Here is a 13,028-nt window from a genome sequence, read left to right as displayed (position 1 = left end):
TACCTCCTGAATATTAATATTAAGGGTCTATACAATGGTTAGGAGTTTCATGCTGCCTCAGCAGGGTGGGATTCTGTGGTAAAGGGATATTGCAGCTGCCAGTCTCAGCTCTAACCGAGAAGTTTAAGTACGCCAAACTTTGATTGGAATTGACATTGGTAGAGTCACATGGTGAATGTATGAGGGAGGCAGCACCTGTGTTGAAAACTGGAAGAAAGTGGGCAGCAAAGAAAGCTGTGGAAGATGCAAAGGCTGCCCTTTGTATCAGTGATATCATGGGGCAAGTACAGCATGGAAGAGGAGGCCTTGGTCTCAGTTCAGGGCCTCCTATATGGCATAAAGCAGCCCCAGCTCAACGGAATAAGCTGGTAGTCAATGAGGTGCAAAAGCAGGAGAGGATGAGGTGCATAAAGGCAGTTTCCCAGGCCAAGTACAGATAAAGGACAAGATTGGAAAGTGTGGAACAACACAAGATCGGCTGGTGAGATCTATGGACAGTGGAAGAGAGTAGGATCAGTTTCTTCATCAGGACAACATAGGATGGTCTCCCATCACCATAGAACTTTAATCTATGGGTAGGAGAGGATCTACGGTGTCCTTTGTGTTCATCACCAGTTACATTAAGAGACATGCTAAGACAAGGTGGGTCTTTGCCAAGGACGGGTTACTTGGGGTCATGACCAGGTGCTGCAATGTTTGACCTTAGCATTGGAAGACAAGTGCAGCATATGACCAAAAGGTTGACACCAATGCCAGCAATATATGACACATGAAGAACAACATTCCTCCATCCAGGTATTAAGACCAAAACTCATCTAGGACAACTGGAAGCTGCTAGAGACTGGAAAATGCTGGCAGATGTTGGACAATGGCTTATTTCCCCACCTCAGATTACCATCACTAACTTCAACCTGATATTGTCTTGTGGTCTGGATCAGCATGACTTCTTCACTTGGTAGAACTAACAGTGCCATGGGAGGATGGTGTGGATGAGGTGTACGAAAGCAGAACAGCGAAGGTTGAGAGTCCAGGTTTACCCAGTGGAGGTGGGTTGTCAAGGATTTGTGGCACACTTCACAAGCAGGTTTCTCAGTTGCGACGCATAGTGAAGAACTTATCTGACGCAGCAGAGAGAAGCAGCAACTGGCTCTGACTGAGATGAAAAGGTTCTGGTTGAGGACCTCAAGCACAGTAGAAAGATAACAATGTTGATGTAAAGGAAGGTAGGTAAGCTGGGAGCTGAGTGGGGAACAGAGAGGGGGTGAATGCTGGGATGCTAGAATCACTGTCAAGCCCTGTTAAGGTGTTGTGGGGTAGTCGACGAAACACCTTGAATGGAAGATGCCCACTTGAAGACCCCAGAGAATACACTACTCAGCTCAGTCTAGATAGTTGTCATACTGATGCGCTAGGGAGACTACACTGTGGTTGATCCCTGGAGCCAGCATTGCAGCCATTGTGTGTATTGATGCACCAAGTAGGCAAAATAGGCTGATCCCTGCAGCCAGAATTACACTTCAGCCATCAACAGCAGACAAAAGGATATCTATATCATAACATGGAAGGAAACATAGATGGATCACATTAGTAAAAGAAGCTATGTCTTAGTTGATGCTTATCTTGGTGAGAGGAGTCCAATATCAGCATCAAGTTTTGTGCACAGACTTTCTAGCCAATCTGGAAATAATTGAATCTTCAGATGCTGCATGTAAATGCTAACTCACGACTACAAGAATGACAATGATATGTATAGGGTTTGTTGTATCTTAATATAAAATAAACTTGATTATACTGCGTTTGTATTTTTAGAAGTATTAGCAATAAAAAGTATGTATCTGTGAGGGTATGTGAGTTATTTATTTTTTATTCCCCGATGTGGCACTATGGTAATTATTATCGATATTAAACAACATCAATACTGCGACTTGTAGTTTAACAACATCAAGACTGCTGCCATATATATATATATATATATATATATATATATATATATATATATATATATATATATATATATAGTCATTCTTTTTAAACAGCCACAAAAAAAAACTCTAAGCTGCATCTTAATGTTGCTCTAATAAATACTCATTTACAGTAGGAAAGCCAGTAAAATGTTTTTATTAGAACCAGGAAGCCTTAGTGCTTGTGATTCCAAATATAATGTTAAAATCACCATGGTAACATCTGAATGCAAGAACTGCACCCATACAAAAACAAAAATGTAGGCAGTCTTCAGTGTTTAGGGGCTATAACAATCTGCAATTATGAAGCACTAAACACCGTTTCAATTCAATCCAATAAGCTGTTCAGAAATTATTCTCCTATCTCGTAAAAAATAGAAAAAAAAAAAAAAAAAAAAAAAAAAAAAAAAAAAACACACAACACATTATTTAATGTTGGTAAACCTTGGAAACACCAACCCACACACACAAATAAACAAATAAATAAATAAATGACAAATAAAAAATAAGTATTGCTGCACAGGACTCAGTCAGTAACTCTGCAATCATATACCTAAATAAATAATATCAGCGATACAATAATGTACAGTGCCTGATTTGCCTGTTTTTTTTTTTTTTTTTTTAATGTTCATACAGTAAAAACATAACCTGCTGTGCAAAAAAAAAAAAAAAAAAAAAAAAAAAAAAAAAAAAAAAAAAAAAAAACAAAAACGTTTTGTTAAAATAGATCAATTTCAGAAGAGAAATGTCTGCCCGTTGTAAAATGTTACCGATTGTTGCTATAGACGCAGTATCACGGTATACATTAATGTTTAACTTCTTCAAGCAGCTGTTTTCTTTTAAGCAGGAAGTCTTGGTAATTTCAATACCTTATTGGAGCAAATTCTTAATAAAATAATGTATGCAACAATCGAATGCACTGATTGGCAAACTGTGCTGTCAATCTTTACATCGTCGTGCTTCCATCTGAATTGCATTGGTACTGTTTGGGAAGTGGAGGAGGAATACTTTCCCATATTATATGTCAAGAAAAAAAGAAAAAAAAAAATATATATATATATACTAAACAAGTAGCTTACTAAAAGATAAATAAAGATACAGATAGATCATGGATTCCGAGAGAGCTAGATTTGTTTTGGTTCTTCCACCGTTTCTATGCAGAAGGGCAGGGTTGATTATGTGGCTGCTGGCTTATCTTGGACTCAGTGGATGGTAAGTCAGACCAAGAACAAACAAAACAAAACAAAATGTAATGAATGGCATTTGACATGATCGTTCTCAGTGGTAATGAATATGTACGTTGTGTCATTGGGTCTGGAACAGTTGAGCATCGCACGGAGCTGAGTTGCGCATTTTTGTTACGTTGCAAAACCTTCACGAATATTAATGACCGTATATAGAAGTCTAGTACTGCTGTGACAATTACAAATGACAAAACCATGCTGTTTAATTGCCGAGAAAATTCTGTATGATACCACATTATCCCAATACAAATTTGACTATTTTGACAAAGTACTTATAAACCATGTACTGTAAAATGAATAGTCCTAAGTTACTGTAAACACAATCATAATATGCCAATGTACCGTGCAGTAAGGAAAGATTTTTTTTTTTTTTTTTTTTTTTTTATATGAACATTAATCTTGTTTCGTTTATTGAGTATAACTTAATACAATCGAAACATTGCATTGCAATCAAGGACAGAATAATATTAGTCAGAATAATATTAGTATGTAGTTTATGTGTTTATTAAATTTAATTGTCATTCTGCAATTCCTCATTATAATGCATTTGTTGTATCAAGTAGGTTTAAATGTTAGTTTTGCATGTATATAATTTGGGTAAGCACTAAAGGACAGCAGATTTGCTGGGCAGGTAAGGAAATGAACAGATGCAAAAAAAAAAAAAAAAAAAAAATCATCTCGACATGCCTTGCGGAACGGTTGACTCATTCTAAGCCTGTATGCAGCGCAGGAGTTTTTTGCTTGAATCGCCATGGCAACATGCATTTTCAAATAACTCATATCACGTTACAGTATTAACAACATGTTTTTAAATCATCAGAATAATAAATGCAAGTTTAAAACGAAACTAAGTAACACTAACTGTAGAGCCAGCTTCTTTCCTTAAAAAAAGCCTAATACAATATTGCAGTGTATTGCCACATCAGTACTTTGCAAAATAATTATCCTATACTTGATTGTAACGGAATGCAAGTCTGCAATGAAGTATAAGGTTCTACGTTCTATGATAATAAACACATCTATAAATTAAATCTAATGATGCAAATATTGAATTGTTTAACCATGAAAACAAAACAGGTTATTTATTTCAAACGACATTTATTGATTACAAAAGATTTTCACCGATGCACATGCAGTGTTCAGCGATGCACTGCCGTTACCAATTGCAACCCCTGACGACAAGGTGCTCATTTTGAGCTGGGGGCGCCACCCTGTTACGCTGACAGAGACAGAAAGGTCATACAGTCTGGATTTACTTTAGGTTGATAGGTTTGCTGAGCAACAGATTGCTTTTAATAAATATTTTTAAAATGGTTACAAGGATCAATAAGTAGGCCACTTCCCACCAACATTTGTATTGAGTAGACCAACTGGAAAAAGGGGATCACCAGTAAGCACACATGATAAACACAGTTTCTGAGTATTATGCCAGCTATAGGAAGAAACCCTAGTAATATACCAGATGACATTACTGCCTGTGAAATCCTAAATTACCCATAACCCCCACCCCACACCAAAAAAAAGAGCTCAATAACCAGGAAGAAATAGACTAGTCTGCTAAATTGAAGTTAATGCCAGATAATATTAAATGGATTAAAATACTATTGCAAGTAATTATAATTTGGAAAAAGTATTGTATTGCAATATATATATATATATATATATATATATATATATATATATATATATATATATATATATATATATATATATATATATATATATATATATATATACAGTACTGTGCAAAAGTTTTAGGCAGGTGTGAAAAAATGCTATAAAGTAAGAATGCTTTCAGAAATAGACATGTTAATAGTTTATATTTATCAATTAACAAAATGCAAAGTGAGTGAACTGAAGAAAAATCAAAATCAAATTCATATTTGGTGTGACCACCCTTTGCCTTCAAAACAGCATCAGTTCTTCTAGGTACACTTGCACAAAGTCAGGGATTTTGTGGGCATATAGTCAGGTGTATGATTAAACAATTATACCAGAAAGGTGCTAATGATAATCAAATCAATATGTAGGTTGAAACACATTCATTTACTGAAACAGAAACAGCTGTGTAGGAGGAATAAAACTGGGTGAGGAACAGCCAAACTCAGCTAACAAGGTGAGGTTGCTGAAGACAGTTTATTGTCAAAAGTCATACACCATGGCAAGACTGAGCACAGCAACAAGACACAAGGTAATTATACTGCATCAGCAAGGTCTCTCCCAGGCAGAAATTTCAAGGTAGACAGGGGTTTCCAGATGTGCTGTCCAAGCTCTTTTGAAGAAGCACAAAGAAATGGGCAACGTTGAGGACCGTAGACGCAGTGGTCAGCCAAGGAAACATACTGCAGCAGATGAAAAACACATCATGCTTACTTCCCTTCGCAATCTGAAGATGTCCAGCAATGCCATCAGCTCAGAATTGGCAGAAAACAGTGGGACCCTGGTACACCCATCTACTGTTCGGAGAAGTCTGGTCAGAAGTGGCCTTCATGGAAGACTTGCGGCCAAAAAGCCATACCTCCGTCGTGGAAACAAGGCCAAGCGACTCAACTATGGACGAAAACACAGGAACTGGGGTGCAGAAAAATGGCAGCAGGTGCTCTGGACTGATGAGTTAAAATTTGAAATATTTGGCTGTAGCAGAAGGCAGTTTGTTCGACGAAGGGCTGGAGAGCGGTACACGAATGAGTGTCTGCAGGCAACAGTGAAGCATGGTGGAGGTTCCTTGCAAGTTTGGGGCTGCATTTCTGCAAATGGAGTTGGGGATTTGGTCAGAATTAATGGTCTCCTCAATGCTGAGAAGTATAGGCAGATACTTATCCATCATGCAATACCATCAGGGAGGCATCTGATTGGCCCCAAATTTATTCTGCAGCATGACAACGACCCCAAACATACAGCGAAAGTCATTAAGAACTATCTTCAGCGTAAAGAAGAACAAGGAGTCCTAGAAGTGATGGTATGGCCCCCACAGAGCCCTGAGCTCAACACCATCGAGTCTGTCTGGGATTACATGAAGAAAGAGAAGCAACTGAGGCTGCCTAAATCCACAGAAGAACTGTGGTTAGTTCTCCAAAATGTTTGGGCCAACCTACCTGCTGAGTTCCTTCAAAAACTTTGTGCAAGTGTACCTAGAAGAATTGATGCTGTTTTGAAGGCAAATATTGATTTGATTTAGATTTTTCTTCTGTTCACTCACTTTGCATTTTGTTAATTGATAAATATAAACTATTAACATGTCTATTTTTGAAAGCATTCTTACTTTACAGCATTTTTTCACACCTGCCTAAAACTTTTGCACAGTACTGATATATATATATATATATATATATATATATATATATATATATATATATATATATATATATATATATATATATATATATATATATATAGCCCCTAATATATAGCCAGTAAACAACCTAGGAGAAAAGTACAGCATGTGCTCCCAGTTTGAAAAATAGAAAAGCAGTGCTGGTTTGACAGCTATTTTAAATTCTCTAAAAACATTGATTTTAAATGTAATTTAAAAATGTTTATTTTTAATAATGTATTTGTTTTCATTTTGTATTAAACATGTTTTTCAAAAGTGCATCCTGTGATTGTGGCTCTAAACACAGGTTTAAATGTGCTTCATATATCAATCAGTGCAGGGACACTGGGAGTGGAATGAATGACTGACCGTGCTTTTAAGATGTAAAATATATTTCAACAGCATACATAAGTACTATATATATTTTTTTTTTTAAATACCGGTAATTAATGTTGTAAACTATTTATTTATGAATCTGCTTTGCTCATTTTTTTCTCGCAACTTACAGTACCAGAACTGCTGTTTATTATTTATTTATTGCGGTAAATGCGGTAGGTCGGGGGGAATATTATATATATATATAATATATATATATATATATATATATATATATATATATATATATATATATATATATATATATATATATATATAGGCCTATAAAGTTACAGTTCCATGAACTGTAAAAGGACTGACTATCTTCTATCAGAAAAAAACACCCCCTATTAAATTGCATTGTCAATTTTGCCGTGACTTGGTGTTCAAATAATTTAACCACTGTTAGTTTGTATTGACGTGCAAATGCATTAAGCATTCATAAAAAAAAAAGACAGCGTCGCGAGGACGTTTGATATCTGTCGCCTCCTGCACTATATGATCATGATGACTGTAGTACTCTGCATCAAGAGTAAGTCTCGAAAGGTATTAGCTATAGAAAAAACATGTATGATAAAAATAGCCAAGAAATTATAAAACCACAAGAACAACATTTACCTGCTAGATGCTTTCAAAAAGCCAAGTGTGGCTGGAAAAGCACCACTGATCAAGGGGGAGTAGCCTAAAAGTCACACGTGAGATGCATGCTGTACCTATTAAATGTTACCTCAAGTTCAATGTACAAATAAAATGTGAATTTGTATAATTAGTTTTAGAAAAATCTATATTGTAATTGGCGTTCCAGTACTTTAAGATGTAGGACTACACCACTGTATGTAAGGTTGGTGGTACCGCCAGCCTATTTTACTCCAGCCTTGCATAAACAACATACTGTAATGTTTGATGCTATACAGCCGTCAGTTTTAGGTTTTTTTTTTTTTTTTTTTTTTTTTTTTTTAATCAGGGAATGATTCCACACTTGCAGAATTTAAGCAGCTCAAAATATCTGTGTGCTTCTGACAGATTTTCTTTTGTGTTAGCACAGCTCGTATTACAAGTTCTCACAGGAAGTGATTATCTCGTGAGATAATAGCCGTCGTTTTCCAGTAGATGGTTCCCTGAATTAGTTTAAGCAAAAATGCAGGTAATGTTATTCAAATTTCGGTTACTGTATTGCCTAATGAATTTGCAAAATGCCGGTATATTGGTATTATCGCACACCCCTACTCTGCGGCTAAGAGAACATCCCCTGGGAAGCAATCAAAGTGTTCTTATAGCTGAAGTGTTCTTTAGACGGTGGTAGACACTATATGAATCAATCAATAAATAAATACATATGTATTACTTGTCATGACGCATGTGCATCAACATATGAAAATAACAAAATAAGTAAAATCAAAACAGTAGGCAAGTGTATGTTCATAAACTTCAATGTGATTGGTTGAGCAATATTCCAGCTGTCTGTATATTAGATGGATATGGACAGTTGCCGCCTTGTCACATATTCGAAATCAGTGCACTGCCTCAGAGAATTTAAAGCAACGGTAGTCATCTTGTTTACAGTTCTAGATGTACAGTAAAGCTATAAAACTGAGTGACCAATTACCAGAAAAAAACTCCCAAAAGTAGTAAACAGACATGCCGATTTGGATGAAGAACAATTAATTGAACAATTAATTAATTGATCTGGACGATAGCAAAACAAATTGCTGTCTTTATACTCCCTCACCCCGATTTTGTCACTTCAAATCATATATTTGTAGCAGTTTTTAAACACTAAAGAAAAACACCAAAAAGACAATAATGCACATTATCCACTCCTCTCTGACACAGACCTTGAAAAATTACTGAAACCTGAGACGCCGTTGAATTTTTATTTTTTTTATTCCTCCCATCTGTTCCGCTCAAGCAAACAAAAAAAAAGACTTAGTGTTGTCTCAACTCTGCCCCCTGGTGCATCTTTCAATGGCAATGTCAACAGTATCAAAAATACAGATGTACTTTCTTTTACATGTTTTAATTAAATTAATTTACTGGGACTACTTTATTGGGATATATATATATATACATATATATATATATATATATATATATATATATATATATATATATATATATATATATATATATAATGTTTTGCTCTCCTGTACACGTTACAAAATGCAGCAGCAGTATACAAGACATGCACATTATTTAACAGAATTGTGAAGCAACTCACCATTCAAAGATCAAAGCTCAGCATTATAAGATGTAAAATGTGGTGTGGGATGATTGATTGTTTGGCCCAGGATCTCACCTTCTGGACCGATAGGAGCTGCCCTCGTATGAGGTGCGACCTCCGACGTCGGTTAAAGGTCACCAAGGCCAGGTGATGGAGGACCACCGGCTCCCAGAAGGGAGATACAGTTGCAAAGGAGGCGGTGAGGAGGAGGAGGAGGAGGAGAAAGGCTTGCAAAACAAGTATTGGAAGGTGAGCCTGGACTATATAGGTTGAGGAACCAGTAGGATTAGTGTTGCGAGCTGAGCCTTGCTCCTGAACTACGGCAAGCCTCTATGAATGGGGAAAACCAAACTGCTCTGCGACTTATGTCTGATTTTGGGTGATTTTCCAACTCTGTGTAGCAAGAGAAACAGCGGCGCATTTTGCCGTTTGTTTAATTGCCCTTTTGTAGCGATGAGGTGCACTCATGGAAATCAGAATACAAAACAATTAAATTCAATGCCAGTACTTTTGACTGCGACTGTATTGTCAGTATCATGTCTATTTTAAGGAACGTTATGTTGAAGGACTGTTTTTACTGACCATTATTATTGATTAAATTAAGTTACCACTTCATTTTAAACTTTAGAAAGGTAGTATCAGCTTATTATCTGTCTGGCTCTTTGGCATAATCGAATGTTTATAAACATTCTTTAAAACTCTCCCTTAACTTTGTGTTACTAAGGCACATACTTTTGGAAAAAATGTACCCCTGGAGGTTGTATTTACCATATTCCTTCAAATTTAAACTATTTTTTTCTTCTGTAAAATTACCTGCGTCTTAAGTGTGAGTACACTATAGTGATGCGTGTATTAAAGTCGCCAACAAAAGTGGTGACTACCCAAGTACACAAACAGGAATGTGACTTACTGCCGAGAAAAGACTAACAAATACCTCACTGCCAATCTCTAATCATCCATGACATATAGACGGCTGTTTTCAAGAAGCGGCATTAGCATTCTGGGGAATTTGAAGTGTTCTTTTTAATTTCAGCTTTTCATTATTAGGCTTAGTTCTAACAGTACCAGCTTGGACAGATTGGGAATGCTCATCAGACCCCTCCTTATTTTTTGACATGCCAAGAACCACAGTTCACAGAAAGGGAGAACAGCAGGTTCAAGTAATCACGACTAGAAATGAGAAGCAACACATAACTATAATGCTCTGTGTGATAGCAGAGACCACAAACTGCCTCCAGTATCTTCATTCGATGTTTTATTTTTCCCTCAAATTGAAGGAAGGAAATTTGGACGTCTTAAATTCAAAGAAATGCGCTACTTTTATTTAAGTTTGCGCCATTTTTTAAAATGTAATTTATAAAAGGACATAAAAACAAAAATACATTGCTAACATTTTTTTAAAGATTTAATACAGTTAGAATAATGTGAGCTGCTTTCCACTATTCACAAGTCTGTTAGGTAAACTGTACTGAATTGTTAAGTACTGATAGTCCTATCAGGTGTAAAACCATGCTAACTAAAGAGAAGATATTGGCTAGTTCTCCAGTGGTTAAAATCTTGATTTTATCTTCACCAACGTATTGCATTACTCTCAATTCAAATGAGAGAATTCATAAACTAGCAGCACTACATAATAACACAATGAGAATGAGAATTGAAATGTCTAGCACATGAACACAACATAAAATGTATTGGTCTTTTAACACAACCAGTTAAGTGGCATCTGTAAATCAGAAATGGCAAGATTGATAAGTACAATCAATCTGAAGCTTGCAAATATTAAATCCACTGCTAAACCAATTGAAATGAATGGTGCAGTCTTAATGACCTTTTTTGTAAATAGCTTTTAGGAAATTTGCTGAAGTTTTTTTCTAAATGTAATTTAAAGGTGAAGAGAGAGGAAAGTAGTACAGTAGTTGCACAGTATGCATATATTAGTGCATTAACATTAGCATTGTTGCTGAGTATTAGTTTGTTTGATGCATGTATATAAATGCAGAACATTTCATTTTTTTCTGAGCATCAACCCACAGGGGTTATGTGCTGGATGACTAACATTCATCATAGACTGTTGCACTATGGCAAGCGCATGTCTACAAGAATTTGGTTCAAAATATAAAGAGGGATTCCTTCTAGGGGTTGTGTGACCTTTGCTAAATAAGTGTGATCAGGTAGCTGGATATGGTAGTGTTTATGAGAGCGATTGCAGTTTCTTATATATAGTAAATGTTTTTTGTGATTTATTTTCCCAAGTTAACTTAAACATAAAGTTTCAAATATATGCCCGGTCTCTAATAGCTTCCCACCGGATCGAAAATACCAGAAATATGCATGCATGTAGGATAAAAAAAAAAAAAAAAAAAAAAGTTTGATTGTTAATCTCAGGCCAAGAGTTGCTGTATTCAGATGCATGCTTCAGTTCATGCCATTTTGTAAGAGTTGCATTAAGCTGCTGGATATGTATAACCCTTTAGTATCTTGTTTGAGAAAGCTTTTTTCCCCACTAGCTCGATTGAGTTAGATATTTTCTTTGGTGAATGTGTCCATGAAAGTGTGTTAATATTTGAAACACATTCTGGAATGATAGCTCTGGGGCAAGATTAAACTACAGGATTGTGTTTAAGTAAAAAATCAATCAATACAAACTGGTCTTTTGAATACAGTATGTAGAAGTTTTGATATACAGCCCAGGGACGTCAAATCGTATTCCAGAGCCAGCATAGCATAAGAATCCTCATCGAATGACTGATTTGTTTGAAGTCCAAGTCAGTGTAGGTGTCACTTACTGACTTTTTTTTTTATTTATTAAAAGCCAGGGGCCCGTTTCATGAAAAAGCGATTTGCAGGGAATCGCAGTTGCAGGCACCTCACAGATTAAAATGTGGGTTTCATACCACTTTTGCAGGGCTGCGATGTAGCAGATTTTTACTGAAATGTACGACATTGTAAGCCAGACAGCAACTGCAAGTAGTAGTTTTCATCGCAAATCCTGTTATAGAACATATCATGCCGCCATCGACATGGCAGATAAATCCTAAGGGAAAGAGTATTTGTGAACTGTCAAATCCTCTTGATGCAGCATATACAGACTCATATATAATATCAAAGCACCGATTGTACAAGAGATGGGACATAACTAATCTTAGGATGGTCAAACGTATTTTTAGATAAAAATGAGAAACAAATCTTAGTGGGTTTTATTAAGGAGCTTTCAACCTAAATTAAAGACATTTGAAACAAATTAAAAAAAAAAACAAGTTTTTTAAAAATCCTAATGCTCATTATTAACCTGGAAGTCCATCTCGGATTTACTGTACATGCTGAACTAACATTGAGTTTCAAACAATAGTAAAACAAAACAAATGTATATACAGTGGAACGTCACATAACCTCCCTGATCAATTAACCGCCCCACTAAATAAATAAATAAATATTAAAAGTAGGCTGTGAGAGTAATGGCACTGGCAGCAAATGCAGCTTCCCCGATGGAAACAGAAAGAAAGCATTATAGCAATCAGCTTTTTGGTGTATTCCCCTTTAAGAGAGGCGGGCTGCGTGCGTGTCAGTCAACTGCATGTATCAGTGACATTTCAATACACCAGTCGAGAAAGCTTTTTTAGGTGCAGTGTGTTTATATGATGGAGCGCACTCTTGCAGATATTGGTAGCCTGTTGTTGTAGCTTTTGCATTCATTTGAATTAAACAAAGCAAGCTTCATAAACTATAGCCAAAGCAATATACATACCGAGCTGCTTATCGGCTGTTGGCAATATTAAGAAAGAGCGCAAAGTACTGTGACAGAGATATTCAGAAAGCAGAACCAGAGAGGCAGGGACTTACAGAGTTAAGAAAGATGCCATCAGTTGCAGGTTACTGTACATTTACCGTTTGTTTTGTTTTGTAAAATGGGAAAA

General features: G+C 36.1%; 1 protein-coding gene across 2 annotated transcripts in view; it reads left to right on the top strand.

Moving 5' to 3' along the window:
• Positions 1-2,920: 2,920 nt before the first annotated feature.
• The window catches only part of LOC121329590 (gamma-aminobutyric acid receptor subunit gamma-1-like), a 50,789-nt gene continuing 40,681 nt past the window's right edge, over positions 2,921-13,028 (top strand). For both annotated transcript variants that reach the window (XM_041275249.1, XM_041275259.1), the window contains exon 1: positions 2,921-3,173. In XM_041275249.1, coding sequence (XP_041131183.1) covers positions 3,070-3,173 — 104 coding nt within the window. In that variant the 5' untranslated portion in view covers positions 2,921-3,069. The remainder of the gene's footprint in view (positions 3,174-13,028) is intronic.

Source organism: Polyodon spathula, chromosome 2 (genome assembly GCF_017654505.1).
Source record: "Polyodon spathula isolate WHYD16114869_AA chromosome 2, ASM1765450v1, whole genome shotgun sequence".
NCBI classification, from domain to species: Eukaryota; Metazoa; Chordata; class Actinopteri; order Acipenseriformes; family Polyodontidae; genus Polyodon; species Polyodon spathula.
Note: the sequence above shows the minus strand (reverse complement) of the source record. Positions and strands in the feature narration are given on the sequence as shown.